Source organism: Mercenaria mercenaria, chromosome 11, assembly GCF_021730395.1.
Source record: "Mercenaria mercenaria strain notata chromosome 11, MADL_Memer_1, whole genome shotgun sequence".
NCBI lineage: Eukaryota > Metazoa > Mollusca > Bivalvia > Venerida > Veneridae > Mercenaria > Mercenaria mercenaria.
Window position 1 is genome coordinate 41,349,998 of NC_069371.1, and position 25,150 is coordinate 41,375,147.

Consider the following 25,150-nt stretch of genomic DNA (forward strand, 5'->3'; position numbering starts at 1 on the left):
TCTTGTTTATGGTGTTTCAATAACTCTGTTGTTTATGGTGTTTCAGTATCCCAGTTGTGTATGGTGTTTCAATATGCCTGTTGTAAATGGTGTTTCAATATCTCTGTTGTTTATGGTGTTTCAATATCCCTGTTGTTTATGGTGTTTCAGTATCCCAGTTGTGTATGGTGTTTCAATATGCCTGTTGTTTATGGTGTTTCAATATGCCTGTTGTTTATGGTGTTTTTATATCTCTGTTGTTTATAGTGTTTCAGTATCCCAGTTGTTTATGGTGTTTCAGTATCCCTGTTGTTTATGGTGTTTCAATATCCCTGTTGTTTATGGTGTTTCAGTATCCCTGTTGTTTATGGTGTTTCAATATCCCTGTTGTTTATGGTGTTTCAATATGCCTGTTGTTTATGGTGTTTCAATATGCCTGTTGTTTATGGCGTTTCAATATGCCTGTTGTTTATGGCGTTTCAATATGCCTGTTGTTTATGGTGCATGCCTGTTGTTTATGGTGTTTCAATATGCCTGTTGTTTATGGTGTTTGGTAAGATGTTTCTGATATATAGGTTGGATGAGTTTTCACAATTTTAGGAAAGTTTTTTCTAAAATTAATATGAACAAGACTAAATGATATAAATATGGAATTAAGCTTAACATTCAGTCAATCACAATAAGCTGCATGCTTTGGCTAATTAGTCAGCAGTTATTGTGTAAATTAAAATCTGACTGAAAATGACATGAAAGGATTCAAACAGATAACTTTAAAGCTCTGCTCCGCAGCTATTCAAATTCTATTGTGTTTATGCAATCCACGATTACAATAGGTAACAGTTAACGGCCATGCGCCACACTTAGCACGCAAAACCACAGGTATTTTATATAGGATTTTATATAAAATAGACTCTATTTTGACAGGCGTCACTGTTCATAGTCAGGATTTTCATGCTTTTTAAGTGACAATTTAAGGTTAAAAGGTAGGACTGGAGCAGGTCTTTAAAGATGTTCAGTAGTCTGATGCTCTACCATTCAGCACTCAACATCTAAGATTGTGTCACTCACAGTGCTGGATTCTTGGATTTTGTTCGGTAATGTTAAATTCAGCAGAAACTGCTTTCAATTTGTAGAAGTCTGAGTATTAATATAAATATAGGAATAGCCTGCCAAAGTATTTACAGAATAATTTGCATTAGACAGTTATTTTAGAATAAATTACAATTATCTAATTATTTGGGTATGTGTTGAGTATAACTAGACTGGTGCCAAGCATTTGTCACTGAACAGTCAGCATATCTGTCTGCGAGAGTAAACCAGTCTGAAGTATTTTAATTAAGTGAAAGAAGCCACTTTATTTTTCTCAGAAATTGATTTGATTTATTGTGTTCTTTGTTGTCTGGTGTTGTCTTCAATTGGAACACCATATTTGGTAAACTTTGGAAACTGCGTCGCAGTGGCCTACTTTTTGCACCGCTTGCAGAAAGTTGTGATAGATAATCAATAGTCTGAAATGAGGCCAGCCTGAATCTTTGTTTAAATGTTCATGAATTATTGAGAAAGTTTCGTAACTTACTATTCAGTTTAATTACAGCCAAGAGATGTTTAGAAGTCCATATTTGACAGTATAATTGTTATCAAAATTACAGTCTGTTGTAAAGTAATCAGTGAATTACGATGCTCAGTGGGACTTGGAATCTAGTGATCAATTTTTACTATATCTGACTGAGGGAATTTGGCAAGGCTGTTCTGTCCGTGTTATTATGAAGTAGACTCATTGCCTTTCATCCATTTGCCCTTCAGTAAATGTTTTTATTGATTTTGCATTAAACTATATAACTTTTAAATTACAATAGTATTCCTGGTACTTTAGCAGTTAACTGCATTGTGTAACTTTTCAGTGTTTTGCAGTAAATTATAACTTTCTGCAGTAATTTACTTGGTAATTTTGCAGTAAACTATAATATTTTTGGTAATTTTGTAGTAAACAAAAAAATTCAGCGGTATTTTTGGTTATTTTGCAGTAAATTGTAACTTTCAGCAGTATTTTTGGTAATTTTGCAGTTATAACTGTAACTTTCAGCAGTATTATTGGTAATTTTGCAGTTAACTATAACTTCCAGCAATATTTTTGGTAATTTTGCAGTTGACTACATAACTTTCAGCAAAATTTTTGGTAATTTTGCAGTAAATTAAAACTTTCAGCAGTATTTTTTGTAATTTAGCAGCAAAACTGACAGCAGGAAATTGTTTTCAGTAATTTGCATGAGGGCTTAAAGGCATTACTTTTGGTCCTGTTCAAATCCTTCACTTTACTTATATCTTCATTGAGAGAACTGTCTTAAAAATGAACTTCTACTAATATGTCTTCAAAAGTAAATGCCAGAATGGAAAATACTGAGAAAAAATAGCAATTTAAGTTCTTTAGAAATTTTCAGTTTTCTTCAGATAATGAAAAATAAGAATGACTGCATCAACACAGGCCATCAAAAGATGAGTGTATCCCATTTAGCTAATGTTTGACAAACTTTTAAGATTAAATAATCAGCATACAATTGTACATTATCTCCGAACTTTTCAAGCTACCAACAACAATACGTCTGCTTTTTATTGTTCTGCACCATAAAAGTTTCCTTGTTTGAACGGTTTAACAAATATCTCGGTCTAGACAAACATTGCACGTCCAGAGGATTATATTTAAGTGTGTGGAAATAAGTTGCGCAGATCAATAAAGAAATGCATATCACACCCATGTGAAATACAAACTGTCCTATAAGGATTGTGTGGTTTTTACGATTATATAAAATATTCATTGAAGTGTTACAAAGTTTTGTGAATGGAATATTTCATCCGTAGATAAAACTATTTTCATTTGAGATAATGAAATTAATGTAAATTAATTTATACGGAAAAGATTGTGTTGATATAGTAGTAAACTATACAAAATAAACAGTTCATTAATTTTTGTGTACCGAGATAATGGTGCTGGATTATTACACAGTTTTGCTTACGTCTGATGATTAAAATTTAGATCACTCCTTTGATTACTTTAAAATATATTTATTGCGTACTTACGGACTTAAACGCCTGATTAACGCTCTTATCTATGGCCAATTAGGAGTGCTCAGTCAGCCTTCAACCAAGACATAACAGTTAATATATGAATAGAATTTATGTTGAAATATTGCGGATTAAGTAAATTTTATTCATTTTAACAAAATCATAATCTGTGTACATACATTAGAATGTAAGTCTTGCTTTCCTAATTTTATATATATAAAAATGATAGCAATTAATATTTTTGAAGCTAGGTCGTGCTAATATAAAATTGTAGGTTGTAACAGGTATTGGAAACCTTACTTAATCATTATTAACCCTTAGCCTGCTAAATTTCTAAAATGGACTGTTTCATCATTCAGTTTGGGCAGTACCATTTATCATTTGAAGGGGTGTTTACTAAAAATTTACTGACTGAATAGCGAACATTGCAGACCATGATCAGACTGCACGGATGTGCAGGCTGATCTTGGTCTGCACTGGTCGCAAAGGCAGAATCACTTGCCGCCAGCAGGCTAAGGGTTAATATTTGTATTTCGGATACTGGTTTTTATGAGTGATTTACTTGTACACTATTCAAGCCTGCCTATGAAAAAAGCTTGGAAAATGGCAGCTGTATCTAATATCAGTTTGTTTGTTTGTTCGGTGTTAATACCATTTTTCAACAGTACTAGTGTTCCTAACTAGTGTTCCTGGATTCTGTACCAGTACAAACTTGTTCTGCCAACTTCCCCACATGTCAGAGGTGTAGGACGAATGATTTCAGACACAGTGTCTTTTATCAATGCGTCATGGAGAACATACACCCTGCCTATAAGGATCAAACTCACGACCCTTCGAGCTGTAGATCCAGCTTTGTTACTTTGTGTTTTGGGTAAAGTTCAATGAATTTACAGTTTATTATGTACTGTGGTTGGTTACCTCCCCTTATATAAGTTATTTACTTCATAGGCAATAATGCTGGAACACCTAGCTTATTCTCATTATGACAATTATTTCATACTTGCAGCTTGTCTATTCATTTATTATTCATATTCTATTAAATCTTATCAAAAGTGGTAGTTTTATTACGGTAGTAAATGTAAAGATGTTTATTACGTTTGCCTTCCCCCTGTTACATATATCCTCGTTCTACCTGACCACTGAGATAAAATAGTTTAGCATTATGTTCATAAGTATTGTATGTCTAGATTATTTCTTTGGGTAGTCCTGGTGTAACATGAACATTTTCTCTCATTTTTTCTGAAAGTGAAAGTAGAACTGTCAAAATTACAAAAAAATGCTTTATTTAAAAAAAAAAAATCATTAGTCTGCAGTCTTGATATTAGAATCTGAAAAAAAAACAGTGACTTTCATATTCTCATTATGGGCTATGAGATGAAAGAAAATAAGATTGACTTAGAGGAAATACTTGATCCTTAAACATTTGTTTTGTTGAAAAAAAACATCAAAAATGAGAAGTTTCAATTTTCACATTATTGCAGTTTTTGCCATTATTTTCGTGTTTGTCTTTCACCTTATCCTGTAGCTAATTTTGATTACCAATCATTAACGTGTAGCTGGTATTTTCACAGTTATTTAAGGTCTTTTCTCACATTTTTCAAGTACTGGGAATGTCATGTAGAGATGTGATATGTGGTGAGAATTTAACTTTTTGAAATGTTGGTATTTAATGGGTAGGTGAGATTTGACTCCACATGTACAGTAGACATACCATGAAATCATTTTATTTTGTGGACATGAAATTTTGTGGCTTTTCTCAAAACAGCTATTTTATGGGGATATGAATTTGTGGATTTCAGTAATTGAAGATGAAATGAGTGGTAATTGTGGCCATTGGGATTTAAGTTTTTTGCGAATTTACACTGATCGCCAAATCCACGAAAATTAGTCCCCACAAACATGATTGATTTCACAGTAGTTCTTTTTCTATGATTATGCAGTAAGATTTCTTTCTTGAAGTTTGTTACCAGGCCCCGTGCTCACAAAACATTTTTCGGTCTCAGCTGAGTTTGAGTTTGAAATTTTAGTATCAATTTAATGAAAACTTCAAGGTTAAATTTCAACTGAGACTGACCATCATTATTGAATAGTCACTTAAAAATAGTTATTTACTTAATTTAGTTTTAATCATGCTATTTAGAATCAAATGACAGATAAAGTTTCATTATCAAACTCAGCTGAGACTGAAACTGTTTTGTGAACACGGGGCCTCAGGCCAGTTCAATAGAGATCTCAATACTGTGATCTGGAGGACACAAGTCCTCTGCTTCATAATCAATCTTAATGGTATGTGGAATCACTGTTACCTTCAACTCTTTTCTGACCCCATGTTTTTGTTCTACCTTTATAATAATAAGTTCCCATTTCTCCTCAAAACAGATAATCAGAGCTAAAACAGACTTTGGCTGATGTGCTAGAATTTAAAGACTTTTTTTAAGTCCTTGGTCTGTTCTGGGCATACACTAAACATTTTAATATTCTTGCACTTTGCTCTTGGCCTTGCTGGTCTTGAAAGAAAAATCTGTGAAAACAAGACCTCTTTCTTGCATTTTCTGGCACAGCTTTACATGGCTTTGTGCATGGTGTAATAAGTGCCAGCAGTCAAGTCAACCTGGAAAAATTTAATCTTTTGTTTCTGGATGTTGTCCCTTGATTAGTATATCGTACTGAGTTAATCAAGATGTTGCATAAGATTGTACCAAACACTAAACATTGTGTTGTTTATATTTCTCTGGTGGATCTGACATTGATTGTACATTTATACAGACAAAGATTGCACACTGTCAGATAGTTTAGATATTGTTTTGTTTTCCTTGGCGCTGTCACTTCTTGCACGAAATTCTAGCATGTTTGTACGGTAATCAATGCTGGTGAGAAAAGATTCAGGCAGGGAGTTAGAGGAGTGTTTATTTGCCATATGTTTACCCATTATGTATATAATTATGTATATTTATATAATTTTTCATATGTATATTTATAGTATGAAGTTATAGTTATAGGTTTTTTGGCAGGTTTTTAGGGGCACATTTATGATGAAAATTTGTTGGGTTCTGGAGGTCTTAAACTGCATAAATCACCATTGATGATAAAAAAATACAGTTTTGAATTATCTCCCTTTACTGATTTTTTTTTCTGTTATTGAAATATAGTAATCGCTATATATAAAAAAGCCAATAAAGAAATTAATGATAAATCACCATTTTAAATTAGTGCCTTTGAAATTTCTTGTTTTTGAACATTCTTACAGAAAGAAAAATCTATTGTTAAAATTGTGTATCCTCACTATTGTGAAAGCCAAACAGATCTGCTGCTGGATTACTTCAGTCAATAAAGTGATAATAGATTTGGTTTATCCAAATGTATGATGTTGACCAACTATTTTGACAGCTAGGGGGGCTTCTGTTTTCTGAGTAAATAGCTAAACCAGACATTTTCTTTGATAGTTCTGTAAACTTCTAGCATTGAATATATAAAACAGTTTTGAAAGGATTAGAAAATATGCATGATATTTAATGAAGGATATTAGACGAAATAAAAGTGAAGGTAAGTGATTGGTCACTATGCAAAATAATGAACCAAGACATTTATACAATAAAAAATAGCTATCTTTTGTCTATTTTGTTTACAGCTAGTGTTTGTGTTATCTGATATAGAGAGAAAGCGCATTGTATATGTTTAATAAAGGTGTGGTAGGAGGGACTCTTGACAGCTCTTTAAGCTAGTTGATTTTAAATCTGTTGCCACTCACCACTGTCTGAGGTTTAAGTCACCACTGTCTGAGGTTTAAGTTGTTCTGTTCAAATTGTTTTGATCAGTTAGAGCTAGGCTTTAGGAAGTTGATTAGTTCCCGTCCCCTCCCCCCACCCCGACATGCTAAAATAAAATAAAGCTTGTGGTGGTCACCGGTGTGTGCCAGGGATCTTCCTTTTTGCTATTGCCATAAACCATAGTTTTAGGTGTGACCTTTGTTTTCATTAAAATGTCAAAATGTTAAATTTTTGTCCAAACATCATTACATTTTGTGAGCTTAATGGTCCCCTAAGTCTCAAATTTGTTGCTTATGAAAACAAAAGGTCAACAAACTTCTTGTACTATTGCTTCTGGCATTAGCATAGTGTTGTCAAGTTAGAAATTCAGTCTAGCTGAAAAATCAAAGTACACAATGTCCATAGTTTAAAGTGACAATTTGAATATGTCAGTAGGATGTCAGCGGGTCAGGTGAACAAAAGAGGCGAAACTAATAGAACACCTTGTAGGTGACATTTTATATGATTTTATTTACAGATATGATTGTCAGTGGGCAGATCTGGGGAAATGAATTATTACACCTTGAAGTAAAACATCTTTAAATTGCCTTTCATTTAATGAAGTCTTAAAAGCACTTTCAGCTGTTTATAGATTTTCTAGGTTTATTTTAAGCATGGTGCTTCACAGATTTCACAGATCTGCTGATGTGTTTGGTAGGTCATGGATTTATTTCAGAGAGTTCGTAGCTCACAGTGTTTGATTTACTTTTTTGTTCTATTGTATGTAGGTATAGTCACTTGTATCGAAAATTGTGACCTATATGACATTTTAAACAAGATCACATTCCAATCAAAGAAAGAAAGAATGGCATTAAATTTCATTTTCACAGGTGGGCAAAAGCTTCTTTGTGTTAAAAGGATTATGTTTGAGAAATAGAAATGTTTTTTGTGTGGACTATGTATGGGAAATTCGTCTTTTATAGATAATTGCTTGTTTGTTCTTATAAATTCTGTTTGAGTCAGAGGTTGAAGTAATAAAGATCTGGGCATTAAAGAAATGGGTATACCTAGATAGATAGAGTGTTTTATTGGTTCAAGTGGTCAAATATTAGCCAATACAGGTGTGCAAATAGAAGTATCTGATAAAAAACAGATTCTCAAAGGTAACATAGAAGATTTCAGAACAGATTTGGTGCCATTTGGGCTGCAAGGTGTGGATGATAATTATATTAAAGTACCTTAAAATATTCATATTAATACCAGTTTTTACAGTATTTTAGTATAAATTGTTGATGTTTCTTGCAAATGGATTAACTTATTGAAAACTATGGGTGTACTTTTCACTGTGCAGAATCTGATTTTGTTTTGGAATAACAGGTAATCTTTTTTTTGTAATAATATTTTGTTAATTCAAAATAAAAACCGTTAAATGCAATTTGGAGGATGAGAGCAAAACTGTTCTAAATGCTTCTTTATCTATATTTACCAAGAACACTCGCTCTGACCACTCAAAATGACTAGAGTGTACCACAAGAGATAGATCTAAAGATGGAGCTTTGGAATAGGCTATACATGTGGATGCTGTCTGTGGGCGATGTGACAAAGGACATTTTGGTTGTCTGTGTCCCAATTTTGATGAAAGAAAATGTTATCAAACCTGTAGGTTGTCATCTACCTTGGATAAGCTTAGTAGATTTTTTAGGCTATTTCATGTGATAGCCTGCACACATGAAACTTGGCCACCTTGTCCACCTCGATCCACCAGAAACTGTATGGAGGCATTGAGGATCAGCGGTAAACCACAAGTTTCATTGAGGCTGTAACTGGTCTGACAGTGTAGGGTGAAAGAAGAAGAAGACAGGTTGGACCTATGTCTGAAGTTGTTTCCAAATTTTCTGTGTTTCATGTGATTGGTTCTGCGGGATGGGGGGACTTGGGTTTGAGATTAACGGAATTGTCTTAAATTACTAAAAATTACATAAACACTTATTACAAAGATAATAGTTTATTATAAAACAATAAATGTCACACCTAAAATTAATTCATTAAACATATCAAGCAAACAAACATTCTTAAATACATTTAAAGTATTTGGTACTTTCTTTATGTCTGCTATACTTTGTCTGTGTTGAATACTTTTAGCATTGACTTAGCTTCAGAGGTTTACATCATCAACAAAGGGTCGTAAAACAATCTGTTAGCCATTTTGATGTCCATATTGAACACAGATGTTTTTCAAAGCAGTAATAATTCCTTTTTTCCTTTAAGCAATATTTGCTTTGTTTGTTTGAAGGTAATACAAATATGATAGCTTAAACAACAAACAGTTATTTAATAAATGGAGAAAAATTATATAATTTATGTTGGAAAATAAAATAGAGATATGTGTAATAAGTAATTTGTAAAATTCTTACCTGGACATTAGTTAATGTTAATGTGGGCAAGTAAATGTACATTAAGTCAGATTTGTGGTATAAATAATTTTATTAGAAAAAATAAAGTCTGATGAACTATAGTTTATGAAAATTTCTATGAAAAAAAGTTAGTTGACATAACCCTGCTATAAAACTTCTATAATGAACTTGTCCATCTTTCAATTTGGACAGTACCATTGGCCGTTAATTATAAGGAGTGCTTACCGAAAATATACTTACTGAATGGTGAACAATGCAGATCTTGAGCAGACTGTTCTCGCAATTAGCTGTTTTACTCAGGTGAGCAATCTACGGACATCATGGCCTTCTTGTTCTCTCTTTATGAAGGGTATATATAAGCAGCTGCAGATTGCATTTCCCAGCAGTATGATAAAGGGTAAAGCTATTTTCACCTTATGTAATATGGATATTGGTGATGAGTTTCAATTTTCTTTGTTATATCGGTGAACAGTTCCAGCATCTCGGGAGCTATTATTTTGGATAGTAGGGAAATTGGATTATTACTTACTGCCAGTCCTGGATGAAAATTGCTGCAATTAAGTTCAATTAGCAAGATAATGGAAAATTGTGGGGAGAAAATTAGTCTATCTTGACTACACTTAGGATGTACAGCTGGTGATTGGTCTATACAAATATGTATGAAAGGTAATTTAATTCTATCTTATCCCTTGATTCTGCCTTTGCGACCAGTGTAGATCTTGATCAGCCTGCTCATCCATGCAGTCTGATCAAGATCTGCACTGTTCGCCATTCAGTCAAGTATCTTTTTGGTCAGCACCCCTTTAAACAGTTAATGGTGTTGTCCAAATTGAAAGATGGACAAGTTCATTAAATGACTGGTGTAGTTGTGACTGGTCCAGGTGAAACATTCTGTCTGCAGGTATTTTAATTTCAGACTTTGTATTTTGATTAATGACTGAAAAGGATTTTAAAACAACTTAATAATAAATAATCAGTTTAAACAACATTATAACTTACAGGAATGGACATAATATTGATAATTTTGAAATGGAGTTTTGAATTTGTGAAAATCATAGTAAAAACTGTGACAAATAAATGAATTATGTAAAATCTATATCTTTGTTAAAAACTTTTGATGTGATTTAAAAAAAATTGAAGGAAATTATTTTCAAGGATTTCTCAATGGTTTGTATATATACAGATGATTGAAATGTTTGCCTAAACCTAAGTGGAGATTGTTTTATGAGATTTTAGCTTATCTTGTTTCATTACTCTGTCAAGATTTATTTCCTTTATATCATCAGGCTCAACTAATACTTCATTGTTGTAGCTCTTTGTTTATTTTATCTTTTTGTTATGACTAACACTTGCTCAATAATGATCAAAGAGAACAACATACAGATTTTAACATAAGCCAGATCAGCTGTTCATTTATTTGTAAACAAACAATATTGCTTGTTCTACTGATAGGCTTTGGTAAAGTGGATCTGATTGCTCTTTGTAAGTAAGAAACATTTACACTTCTGTGAATTATAATTTAAACTTTTTTAGGGGTTGAATTGGTGTATGATGACATTCAGGTAAAAAGAAAATCAAATAAATGCATATAGAAGCTCTGCTAGTACCTGGCTTGGGGATGGGGTATCATGATATATATATACAGAGAAGCTTTAATTTTGTGGGAGTCTTACATGGAGTTCATCCATATATATATAAACAACTGAAAATAAAGAACACACTGCTTAAGTAAATACATTATTTTTCTATTTGTAAAGTTGTTAAGGTCCTGTCATTATTCTTAGCAACTTGTAATTGGAATCCAGTAAAAAAATATATTGTTCTTTATAAAAAGAGCAGCTGTTAAAATCATTAAATAACACCATAACACTTGACTTGCAGTTTCAAAAGTGATATTAGTAGAGCACAAGGTCTAAATGAGCCGTGCCATGAGAAAAACAACATAGTGGCTTTGCGACCAGCATGGATCCAGACCAGCCTGCGCATCAGGATCCATGCTGTTCGCTTTCAAAGCCTATTGGAATTAGAAAAACTGTTAGCGAACAGCATGGATCCTGACCAGACTGCGCGGATGCCCAGGCTGGTCTGGATCCATGCTGGTCGCAAAGCCACTATGTTGGTTTTCTCATGGCATGGCTCAAATGTAGATTGAGAACACCTCTGTGGAATTGACAACATGTCAGTAAGTGATTCATCCTTCAGGTTTGATTCATATGATTAAAGTTGTTACTTAATTGCAGAGAACAGTGAGTGTGTTGGGTTTTACAGCCAATCGACACAAAATGGTCATACATCGCTGAGAGAACAAGTCACAATCTGCAGGCATTGTTTAGGCTAACTGGCAGTCATTACAGAACTGAAATACTGTTACAAAACTGATAAAACCCAACAAAATATAAGAGAAGAAAAATGTGATAAACCCATATGAAACAAATAAACAATTGATTGTTCATGATGCATATATAATTAATGATAATACTTGTAATAGTAATGCAGCAGTTTACAACTTGTTTAAATGGGTCAACCGTATTGTTGTACTTGTAAAATAGACTGGCCCGGTTTATAGGTTTAGGTTGTCAGGGCTATGATATGTATTGTATTTTGCTACTGAAATATTTCTTTAAAATGCTTCTTCCCCTTCCGTTTGGATCCGTCCATGTTTACAAACATGTTTGTTTATTGTATGGACTGGACATGCTTTATTATATAAACATAATAAACAGTGACTCTAGAGTCAGCCTGTATTTCTATGGTAAAAGTTTGTCATTATGCAAAATACGGACAGTATCAGTCTTGCCAGTGAAAAAAAGTTGTTTGTTTTGTAGATGAGATTAGTTAAAGGTGTAGATTTTTAGGTGATAAACTAAGATCTTTATGTTATAGATAAAGTTTCATTGTTGATTTCTTCCTGGCTCACTGTTTCTCCCATTACCTTTGATTAGAATTTGTGGTTGATTGATTGAACAGACTTTGAGGAAATAGTGTCGGGTACTTAAAATAGGTTAGTGTGTGAGTAGAATCTTTAAACATTGTTTTGTTTTGGCTTCTGTTGCGTTTAAGTTGTATGATTTTTTTTTTTAATGGGAATTTAACATGTAGTATCAAACAGTTAGTTAATGGATGCAAGTATAGTTTATTTTCATTTGTGAGAAATTTTGTAATTTTAAGTATAGTACTGGGATTTCCAATCAATTCAATTCCATATATCAATTTATGTGATAATTAAAGAAATTATGAATGCAGTAAATATTTTTGTATTTTTGTAATGCTTAATTTAGTACCATTTTCAGAGCTGTATTCTATTTTAACTTGCAATTGAGGCTTGTTATTTGCTTCTCTTTTAAAGTTCAGAGAAAAAACAACTTTGGAATTATTTCTATAAACAGAAACAAGGTAGGCGTTTGGTTCCATTTATGTTCCTGGGAAACGCATTATTTCTGTATGGAGATTTGTTTTGGGAACAGTGAAAATCTTAATTAATTTTTTGTTTAGCCAGAATAAGAAGAAACTTAAAGATGCATTATGTTCGAATTCTGTATTTGAAACTGTGAAAAAATATACCATAGTGTAAAACATACATATATTTGAGGTCTTGAAAATCTTGAAAATCTTGAATAAGCAGTTTTATATGGTAAGTCTAAAACACTTCGCATTTAATAAGCAGAATGAGTACAGGATGCCACTAAAAAAACTGGAAGAATGGCAGAATGTTCAATTAAATCATAACTGCATGAGTGTTGTGAGTTAGGTTTAAAGCACTTCACACTAATATGTAGAATGTGTTTGTGAGGCCACTTTTTTAAACAAATGAAACAACTTTGCTAGATATGACATTTATTTTGCGATTGCAGCTCTGTGTTCAATTAATGTTTGTTTGTGTAAGATTATAATTATGATAAAGTTTGGTATCTTTTATGAGGATTTTTTAGTTTTATCTATAAATTACATTGTGTGTTAGATTAATTCTGTAAAATATGAGAGGATACCTTTGAATTAATTTCAGTAAATAGTTTCATTTCTATGCGATATGAATAATTCATTAAAGTTCTATTAAAGCTTTTTTGTGCAAGTTTTTTCATGAACATACATATTTTTGTGTCAATGGCCGCTGTATGTTTTTGTTTCTAGGTCAATAAGGCATGTGAACAATATGAAATAGTGTTGGTGTGAAGATCAAAGCATGATTATCTATGAGATATGACAGTTTATGTATCTTGTAAGATAAACATGTATTTGTTAGGCCAAATACTTTTCTTTGTTTCATGTACAAGTTTGTTAGGTAGACACATTCTTGTTATGCCAAATATTTTTTGTTGGTTTCAGGTGTTTGTCATAATGTGCATGCTGTAATTTGTCGTAAACTGCATGCTGTAAATCATATGCCCTTAAGAAATACTGTAATGTATTTTCATAGATGAATGAACAAGAAATTATGAAAAAATGATGTTTTGTTGTATGTTAAAAAGGCTTCAAAAGTTATATTTTAGTATAACATAATTGTTCAAATGTCTTTTCTTTGATTCTAATGCAAGTTCACCCTCTGTGTTATGTTTAATAATGTTCAGGAAAAGGAAGGTGCATATCATGCACAGTTTTACAGACACATAATACTTTAAAAAAAAATGCCAAATTTTACCAAGTCTGTTAATTTGTTCCTTAATTGTTTCTATTCAGCCTCTGTTGACACACTTCTTGTTGCAAATATTTACATAAATTTACATAAAAGTGTAATCAACGATAGTTTGTTCATTACAGTAATGGGTGGTGGGATTTGCTTGTTACATTATCTGATCTTGACGTGACAGATTTTATGGGTTGTTATTGTTCTTGAACAAGTCACCTGACAAGCCATATTGTTGTCAGTCAGCTGTTGATATAACAACTGTTGTTGTTGTTGTTGTTGTTGTTGTTATTGCAGTTGTTGTTCTTGCTGTTGTTGACAATATACTGTTCAATTTATGTGTAAGCAGAGACTGCCCAGTCCAGACTGGAGTGAATGGGAAAGTTCATCTGAAATCTCCACCACTTAATAGATATGTGAGGAAGTTGTCATGTGTGGAGGTTATCTTGTGAGCAAGTTGTCATGCAAGAAGGTTGTCATATGGGGAAATTGTCTGATGAGAAAGGTATCAAGTTCATCTCAAGTCTTCACCACTTGTTAGACATGTGAGAAAGTTGTCAAGTTAATCTCAAATCTTCACTACTTGTTAGACATGTGAGAAAGTTGTCAAGTTAATCTCAAATCTTCACTACTTGTTAGACATGTGAGAAAGTTGTCAAGTTCATCTCAGGTCTTCACTACTTGTAAGACATGTGAGAAAGTTGTTATAATTCGATGAGGAAGTTGTCATGTGAGAAAGTTGTCAAGTTAATCTCAAATCTTCACTACTTGTTAGACATGCGAGGAAGCTGTCATGTGAGGAAGGACTGTTAGTTACTGTCAGTGTATTTATCAGGAATGTTGCATCAAACTTCTTGTTAGTTATCTGCCTACTTGTATACATTGCCGTGAACACTAGGGTGTTACGTTGGGAAATTTTCTGACTCCCACTGCCTATGTTCATGGTCCCCTAAAAATGAGTCAGACAGACCTTAGTTAATTGATTAACATTTGAAAACATTTTATGATATTCAAACCTAATGGATTTCTCCAGTCAGTATTTCCTGAAGGAAGAAAATTTAAAAAAAAAAAAATGGAATGAATAATGTTCCCACCTGGAATACACAGGAAGTTTAGACAATTGCAAGAATAAAAGAGATTATTTTCATGTCCTGTAAAATGAAAACAGTAGTTTTATTGCAGTATTTGTATGTTCTGTAAGATTTTCATGCTGTGTTTTGCATTTTATGAGTTAATTTAGGTCTTACATCTTCCAATTAAAGCAATCTTATGTGGATTTTATTTGTTTCCTGCTACTTCTGTTGTTGAGGCAGAGAGAGCAGATTTTATCTTGCATGTTTAGAAATTATCTCCCTTCTGTATCGAAATTCTCATTAAGATAGAATTATATGGACAAACTAAAGAGGATGTGTTTTGATTAGAATCAAGGAAGTTTCAGCTACATCTGCCTAATTATCTTGTTTAAAATTTAAAAGTAAAATTTACTTTTGTAAGCTATAATTTAAGAGTCATAGCATGCTCTCCTGACTTGGCATTTTGTGGGAAAATAAAACAGAATCTGGAGACCAGTCTCAGATTGCAGCCTTTTGATTGGTCGATTTCAAATTTGTGCTTTGAAACAGCCAATCAGGTGCCAGATGCAGAGTTTTCAGACTGGTCAATTTCAATTTTGCAACACCCAACTATATAATGTGAAGTAAAAATAAAAATAAAAAAAAGATGTCATAGATCATGGATTGTATTGAATGAATACATTCAAAAGAAAACAAAAGGTTCATATTTAATCCTTATCATGCTGGACACCATTGATTCTGCCTTTGCAACCAGTGTAGATCATGATCAGCTTGCAACAACCATGCGGTCTGATCATGTTCTGCACTGTTTGCCATTCAGTCAGTATCTTTTTTTGTAAGCACCCCTTTTAACAGGTAATGGTACTCTCCAAAGTGAAAGTATAATAATAATAAAAAGTCATAGTAATTTAGCAGAGTAAGGGTTAAAGTTAAGTAGATCAGTAGAAGTATACTTATTGCGTATTCCTCTGTATTTTCAGGCATGCAGCTAACTTACTCAGTATTTCGCTTGTCTAGCTGCTAGTGTGGTCAAGAAACCAAGATGGCTGGGGCTGGACCTTCTAGCGTCAACATTGCAGAGAGTCCGCCAGAAAATGATGTCACAACACCATTGTATACAATACTAATGGGGAATTACACGACAACTAGGTCTCCGGTGTTGACAAATAGATCTGTGAATAGTTGTGATACAATCGATGCTAACTACGATATACCCACGTCAGTGATATGTGCTATGTGTTTTGTGTTTGGAATTATCTACACATTTTTCGGTAGGTTAATATATTTTGTGTTGGGGATTATCTATACATTTTATGTAGGTTATGTCAGCAAGAATATGAGCATTGTCAAATTGTATTGTTTGAATATACTATTCAGATTTTTATGTTTCGAAATGATTCAATGCTGCATTGATCTAGAGCATTATGTTGCAGCTGCTAATCCACATTTAACATTACAATATGCAATATTAAAGCATTTTAGTCTGGTTCACTTTAAAAAGGTAGACAAGTTCAGTGCGTTATGCTTACCAGTTCGTAACTATATGCAACACGTGAAAGCTTGTCATAAAACTAAGTTGTATCAATAATTTAATAATGCTGTACATCATAATATGCAAATGAGCCTCTGAAAACAAGGTTTGACAATATGGAGACATAGGCTTCTGCTGTTTTTGAGAGTTAAGTCCCTTCAATAAATCACGTAAGTTACGTTACATCTCGTAATAATGCAAGCATTTCACATTAGAAACTCATTTAATTGTATCTCTTCTATGATACGTACATTAAATTTTACTTACATTATCATTTTAATGTATTTTTGAAAGTATGAAACTAGTAAAAAAGCAATTAAGATGCAGTTAGTTTAAGCTGTCGGGGTTTTAAGGATCGTAATTGTGATTCTTGGAGCCAGAATTACCAGGAGAGGATTGTGAAACTTAAGCTCCTAAAATTTCGTGCATTTGAAAAGCTCCATGTCTGGTTTTGAGAGGCAATAACAGCGCTTAAATGGAGAGAGAAGAAAATTATATGTTTTAATTTCTATAATGAACTCGTCCATCTTTCAGTTTGGACAATACCATTTACTGTTAAAAGGGGTGCTTATCAAAGAAATATACTGAGTGAATGGCGAACAATGCAGATCATGATCAGACTGCAGGCTGATCATGATCTACACTGGTCGCAAAGGCAGAATCAGTCGTGTTTAGCATGATAAGGGTTAAGAGAAAACTAAAAAGGTCTTGCTTAGGGGGATATTTACTGGGTATTATTAACGTTCAGAATGCTGCTTTCAAAATTTCTTTCTCAGCGCTTGTTTTTAGAAACTGTTAAAAGAATTACTTCTTTTACATTCTGTAGTCTATAGCAATATATTCCCTGTGAAAACTTAATTGAAATGGATTACTTTCTCTAGAACAGCTTAAGCATGGTGCTTCTGTCATATTAAGGGATTAGCTGTGAGAGAAAATTAGAAATATTGCTGTGTCTTGGGGGGTGATAGCTAATAGTTCTTATGAACTTTCTTTTTGTTGGAAACTTCCAAGTTGTAGGGAGCAAGAATGTAGATATTTACGTCCTTGTTGGAAGTAAGTCACTGAACCCTTTCCCTACTAAATTCCTATAATGAACTTGTCCATCTTTCAATTTGGACAGTACTATTAACTGTTCAAAGGGATGCTTACCAAAAAGACACTGATGGAATTGCAAACAGTGCAGATTTTGATCAGACTGCATGGATGTGCAGGCTGATCATGATCTGCACTGGTTGCAAAGGCAGAATCAATCGTGTTCAGCATTATAATACGGGTAAAGTATAACCATGAAATAGTTATATAATTGCAGACATTTTTTTTGTATCACAATGTTTGGTAAGAAGGGAATCACAAATTAAATGTTTTGTGCATTCTTGAATCTTTAGGAGGGGGGCATTTTGACCATATCTTCTATGAGCTTGAGTTTTTAGGCTGTGACTGTCAAGTACATCCCAGCAAAGAGCAGATGTTACATGTATATTTAGAGAATTATTGTGTTATCAATGCTTTATGTATCCCCAATGATCAGACACTAATTGATTTTGCTTGTAAACCCAATGCTTGATTATGATACATCGGTTTGTTTCAAAGAAAACATGGCTGATGTACGGAAATGATTTGGGATCTTTCCGATATTCTGAGATGATGTTCAGATGATTCCCAGAGATGATACAGTGCTAGAAATTATGTTAGTGTTATCTTCTGCAGAATGTAATTAAAATACAGAGGAAGACAGCTGTGCAGTAGATGAATGGGATTTTCTTTATGCAAGCTTGCACTTTTTTCATGAAACTTGGGGTGTAGGCCACCTGCTTGGTTAGAAATTCCTCTATTTATTAATAGAGGTGCTATACTGAATAAGAAACATGTTAAATTTTTTAGATGGATTTTATGAACTAGGAAAATAGAAATGCAACTTTCAGACTGAATATTATGTACATATAAAGAATGAAAATAGAAATATATTTTTTAAAGAGTACATTATAAAGAACAGAGCTCCAGATAAGATTTTAGGTTAAAGGGTATTTTACCCCCTAGTTTTTTTTTCAAATGGTATTTTACTCCTAGATGTTTTTTCAAAAGGGTATTTTAGAATTCTAAATGGTTTTTCTGAATTCGAAATCATTTAAAAGGGTAATAATAATAACTGTTTGTATTTATAATTTTCTGATATTCATGTGCTCCGCTGAAGTGCCTTTGTTGACCAATGCTGTTTTCCTGAATATTTTTGAGCCTTCATTCAAATAGTTTTAACATTTAGTTTACTGCATACATTACATCTTAATTTCAGTTACTGACCACTGCGATATATCAACAGCCAGTGATACTTTGACTGTCAATGTTTTTTTCAGAAACACCAACATGTATGTGCTTCGGCTTTTTCAACAGTTACCCATTATATATCATAGATCACATGCTTAGCGATAGGCATTGTCCGAGTCATCTCCTGTCACACACTAATATACTTGAAGAAGAAAATGGCATTATTTTACGATATCGTTTGCGTTTGCTTTTTTATGAGACACCATTTTGTTTGTTGTACTCGATTACAAAAAGGATGTGCTTGATTTACGATAAAATTGGATTACGCACTTAAATCGAGTAAAATACGTATCCCGTTTTTTCAATGCGTATCAGTACGCGTAGGTTTGATTTTAAATGCGTTTTTTGTAAATTTCAAAACGTATTTACGCAAATACGCATCTTATCTGGAGCTCTGAAGAATGATCAGAAGTCCCAGAAATATGTATTTTATTTTCATTTTTCTCTCTTAAATATATCAAGGATTGGTTCTTCTTTTTGTCTTGGCTTATATCTGCATAAAATAGTTTTCTTAATTTAAAGGTGCCAAGGGCAATAACTTTTGAGAAAGTTATATGATACAGAGATAAGGTGTAAAAGAACATCGTATGGAACATGGTCCAAAATTTCTACCTTTTCAGTCAATACTTACCTGATAGTTGTTGAGCTGTTAGTTGTCATGAATCAAAGACAGGATTAAACTTTTATTGTACCACCCAACAACAAAGTTGTAAGGGGGTGTATACTGGTTTCAGATTGTCTGTCCATCCGTCCATCTGTCCATAGACACAAACTCTCCTCATCCCCTTGACAGAATTTAATTAAACTTCACACAAATGATCAGTAACAACAGTAGTAGTGCATGGTACATGTAATGTTCTTTCAAGAAAAAAATTTGCAGAGTTATGGGACTTTGTTTTTTTGTTACTATGTTATATACATAGTAGTCTGCTTATGCAATCTTGTGCGTGCCTAATCTCCCAAACCATAGTACACAATTTAATGAAACTTCACACAATTGCACAATTAATCAGTACCAATCTACCAATCTTACTTGTGCATGGTGCATATGAGGTTCTTTCAGAAAAATATTCTGCAGAGTTAGGTGACTTTGTTTTTTGTTACTATACTAGTCTATGTATATACAGTCCACATAATTACGCAATGTACTGTGTCACTGCTTTGGGGGGGAGGGGGGATGGGTGTACATTTATCACCTTCAGTGATAGCTCTAGTTTCATAATGTAGTGCAATCATAATTTATCACACTTCTGTGGCTTAATAACAGGCCATATGTAAAACTGAAGTATACAATCAGCTTCTACCTTGTAGAGCAGGCAGGTGGTGGTGCAATTTAAGTGGGGCACGTGGTTGCAACTGTATACACACAAAGTTTCTGCTTTCACCTTCAAAAATTCTTACCAGACTTAGAAATATTCAGATTTGCAATATAGATACCTTTGCATTCAAATATTTTTCCCATCAATTCTCAGCAAGCAAAAAAGGTAGTCATTAAATTGCCATTATTGTATATAAAATGTATAAGTTATCTTCATACTGGACTGATAGTAGTTTTATTTCTGACAGATAAAAATTTATGTTAAAATAATCTTGAGTTCAGACCATATTACAGTTTTGTTTTAATACAGTGATTGAGGCCAAATGTAAATAATATATTTTCTCAATTTGCCTGGTAAATATGGTCCGAGGCATTGAAGGTAGGTTTTTTGAAACCAGTCATAAATTTTCAGCATCTGATTGGTTGATTCTGAGCACTTATTTGAAATTGACCAATCCCAGGGCAGCATTTTTAGATTAATTTTAAATCCATTTTCTTAACCTTGGGCACAGTATAAATTTTAAATTTTGCTACTTAAGAAAAGTCTGTATTGAGTTGTTTGTAGTACTCTTTAAGACATTATGATATGTAAATACAGTTTTATGTGACATTTTTATGGGTAATTTGCATTTTTTTTTAGAATACGGTCAGTAGTAAAGAAGACCTTATGGCATAATTGATGAAATGATTAGGCGTAAATTGTAAATGGGGATGATGATAATAAACTTGAATTCATGTTTTACCATAATTAACCTGGTTTCTTGTGGTAACCTTGATATAATGGACTTGTTATTAAGTGGCCAAGTGGTTCAGGCTGCTGACATTAAATCACTTGCCCATCACCAGTGTAGGTTCAAGCCTTATATTGTACACAGAACTCTTCAAATTGTGTGGTATATTTATTCTAAGCATTAAATGTAGGTAACAACACCTGGTGCCATACCCTTTAATTAGTTGTTGGAAGGTGTTTAAAACAAAAAACAATAATTCTGGTATGTAGTCTGTCCTGACTTATACCAGTACTAGCCCACCCTCTTAGCTCAGTAGAGTGTGCACAGATCTATGAATTGCAGGGTCTTGAGTTCGATCCCCAGGCAGTGTGTGTGTTTTCTGTGACAATTTGATAAAGACATTGTGTCTGAAATCATTAGTCCTCCACCTCTGATTCATACATGTGGGGAAGTTGGCAGTTACAAGCAGAGAACAGGTTTGTACTGGTACAGAATCCAGGAACACTGTTTAGGTTAACTCTTCGTTGTAACGTAACTGAAATACTGTTGAAAAACCCAAAACAAACAGACAAACTTGTCAGGAATTTTACGAACATTAGTTAAAGCTGTTCATGCAGTCACATAGTTTCAGATAAAAAAAGTAAATTTTTCATGCAATGGTATTGAAGCATCAAACAAGAAATAAAAATTAATAAGGATATCACATTCTTGTTTCAGACATGTTATAATGAAATTATTCATGTAGTTACATAGTTTCAAACATAAAGTCTGATTATTCAAGGAACCACTGGAGTTTTAGACATAAAGGAAAACCTTTCTTAAGTAGTTAGATTATACCTTAACCTTTACCCTGCTAAATTTCTAATGGACTATTCCATCATTCAGTTTGGGTAGTAAAACTAATTATTCCAAGGGTTGTTCGCTGAAAATTTACTGACTGAATAGCGAACAGTGTAGACCATAATCAGACTGCATAGATGTGCAGGCTGATCTTGGCCTGCACTGTTTGCAAAGGCAGAATCCATTGCCACCAGCAGGCTCAAGGTTAATGTAGTTGCAAGGACAGTTATCATATAATTATGATAGTTGTGAATATGTGTTTAAAAACTTCTATTTTCCTTTTTTTTCAGGGTACCGTTTTTTCAAGGCGGTGATGTTTTTAACGGGATTCCTGTTTGGTTCTGTGCTAGTCTACATGATCTGTCTCGAAGAAAAGACGTTTACACCTTTAATAAATGCCGGGATTTCATTAGCTGCAGGATTTCTATGCGGACTTCTGACAATGTTAGTGCAATATATCGGACTATTCATGACAGGGTTCAATTTCGGCATTTCCATAGCAACAGGGATTCTAATAGTTCTAGAACAGTTTTATCATCCAGAAACAAAATGGATTCCAATCGGGATATTGGCGGGAATAGGTGTAATATTTGCTCTATTGACTCTAAAATTCCAGAAATCGGGAACAATTCTCGGAACAAGCTTATTCGGTGGACTTCTAATGATCTCATGTATAGACTATTTCATCGAACAGTTTTTGTTGATGATGTACATTTGGGAGAGAATAAAGGCAGACTTCTCCCCGTCACTTTGTTGGTACTCGTGGATCATTCTTGGTTGTTGGCCATTTTGTTTCGTTGTTGGATCGGTCACACAGTGGAAGATAACGGGACAGGGATTCAGTCATAAACAGGGTACGTATATTCGGTAATAAGTCAGTTTCTTCTGATGTAGGTTTGTTTCTTCTTTAATTGTGGCAAGTAAGAGATCAGGAACATTTTATTGAAGAACAGAATGATGTATCCAGATGTTATACTGACAGAGCTATTTAAATGATTACTGTTTTAAACAATTTCTAAAACATTTGGCCTTAAGGCAGACTGGGACTCAGATGTTTTCTTTAGAATACCATTCAAAGGCTCTATCGATGAGAAGTAGATAAAAAGTTAGCACAGTGTTATCATTGTATGATGCAGGACACAGTTTCAAACCTAGCTGGGGTCATAGGGACAAGAGACACCAGTACTGGTTTTCAAAGAACTTTACTCAAATTACTGGTATAAGGGGTGTTCTTTAATAAATCAGAAAATAGTAAACTTAACAAAGAAATTGTCAAATAAAATCATGCTCAGCATTGATTTTTTCACCATTTGTTGACATATTTTTATACACACTGGGATAGACCAGTGTTATATAAATGAACAATATACAAACACAGATACTTTCTTCGCAAAGACAAAATTCTTAGTAAATAAACCCCTGCAGAACAGAACCTTCTGTTCAACAAACAGGTTACAGTCTATCTGTTAATCTCTTTCAACACGACTTGAAAAGACTGAAAATATCAATGTAACCAATATATAGGTTAACCACATTTGTTTAAACAAGACTGCAGGAGTTAGTTCCCTTTGTTTGCATGTGTATGCACCTAAATTGATTAGTAGTTTATCTAAGTGATCATTAATGAATGATTTGTTGTAATTACCTATGTTTTGATTGTCTCTGATAATTGTAGTATATACATACTGTTTTATATCTGTCTGGCTTGTAAACTGTTTATCATTATGTACACAATGTATTACATGACAGCCAGTATGATTGGTTGATAGGCAGACAATATAGAAGATCTGATATAGGTTTATAAATACATGTGTATGATTTGTGAATATAGATCTAGGCAGTGCGAACTGGAGGTGTGATTTGAACCTACACAGGGAAATAAATATAAATCCCGCACGATAACTCAAACGATAACATGTTCGATAATTATGATTTTGTCATCATTAAAACGTTTCAGTATAGAAAATATTTTTGTATAACATTACAGTATGCAATTAACTTACATGTATATCATTGACAACCTTTTTGAGTTAAACGATGCATGAGAACCATAACAATCAAACAATAATATAAACATGCTTTCGTTTAAATCATTGTGTGGGAGTAGTACTGATCTAAATATTGGTGTGTAAAAATGATTTATTTTCCTGGAAACAGCAAGTATAATATCCTCAGATGCGTTTAAAGATGGTATCAATCTAGGACTCAAGAGTTTGTTGCATAAAAAGGCATTGAAAAAGTTGATTTGACCGAGTCAGTTTTTGTTCTCCACCACCAGTTAATGCAGAGAAGTTGTCACTAAGTTGCTTAAGGTTACACTTTACAGCACTGAAACATTTTGGAAGCTACAGCCTGCAAGCTAATATACTTTTGAAGAATGATTCCTGTATATCTCAAAACAAATGTAAAATAAACATAATTGAGCCGTGCCATGAGAAAACCAACATAGTGGGTTTGCGACCAGCATGGATCCAGACCAGCCTGCGCCGCGCAGTCTGGTCAGGATCCATGCGGTTCGCTAATGGTTTCGCTAATTGCAGTAGGCTTTAAAAGCGAACAGCATGGATCCTGACCAGACTGCGGGGATGCGCAGGCTGGTCTGGATCCATGCTGGTCGCACACCCACTATGTTGGTTTTCTCATGGCATGGCTCATATAAAACATAATTTAATAACCAGACAATGATCTCCTGACACATACAGTTTTTGATGTTTCCTCAGCTAAATTTCATGCAAACAAATAATGTACCTGGTAATTTATGACTGCATCATGTTTCAGTAAATAATATGACATTTACAAATTGACAAGCACTTAAAAGATAGCAAGACATAGCTGTTCAACTCTGTTTTTGCCTTTGAATATATATTGTCATTATTCACGTTACAGTGCTACAGAACCGGAGAGCCGAGACTGTAACTGTAAAGCGAAGTCGAAGCAAAGAGAAGCCGAAGGAGAACCCTCACCAGTCCCGATATAGACACCTTTACCAGGTCAGACGTGTCAACGGAGATGTTATTTCACAGGTAGACATAAAATTTAGCTTGTTCAAAAACATTCTAGGTTTATCATAATGAAACTTGATTGAAACATTTGAGTGGAGGCCTCAATATAAGGCTTAGTGGTTAAGGTCGCTGAGTTCAATTCACCCGCTCTTCAGCAATGTTGGTTCGAACCTAGCTTGGGGTGTAGAACTGTTTATGTTAGGAAGCTATCCAGCTGATTAACTGAAGGTTGGTGGTGCAACCTGCGGGAAAAGTCACCATATGACCTAAATTGTGTTGATGTGACCAAAACAAAAAACGAAACGTTGGGTAAAAGCAGATAGTCAATTATATTATCCTGATGGCAGAATTGTTTCATTTATGCTTTCATGGTTCTCACAAGATTTTGTAATTTATATTTACATGCAATTTAGAAAGAAGTTTCACTTCTTCCAGCTTTTGTGTCCTTTCATGTAATTTCATATATGTAACAGGATATGAAATAATATTAAAGAGAGGCTTTCATTATTTGTT

The 25,150-nt window shown here is 33.6% G+C and overlaps 1 protein-coding gene across 7 annotated transcripts in view; it reads left to right on the forward strand.

Moving 5' to 3' along the window:
- The window catches only part of LOC123531374 (transmembrane protein 198-like), a 61,605-nt gene that overhangs the window by 31,905 nt on the left and 4,550 nt on the right, over nucleotides 1–25,150 (forward strand). For 5 of the 7 annotated variants that reach the window (XM_045312247.2, XM_053517245.1, XM_053517247.1 and 2 more), the window contains 3 exons: nucleotides 15,874–16,164; nucleotides 21,926–22,489; nucleotides 24,522–24,658. In XM_045312247.2, coding sequence (XP_045168182.2) covers nucleotides 15,936–16,164; nucleotides 21,926–22,489; nucleotides 24,522–24,658 — 930 coding nt within the window. In that variant the 5' untranslated portion in view covers nucleotides 15,874–15,935. Of the gene's footprint in view, nucleotides 1–2,715; nucleotides 3,227–9,960; nucleotides 10,101–15,873; nucleotides 16,165–21,925; nucleotides 22,490–24,521; nucleotides 24,659–25,150 lie in introns of those variants that run through there. The other 2 variants (XM_045312245.2, XM_053517246.1) reach the window with 2 other exon arrangements.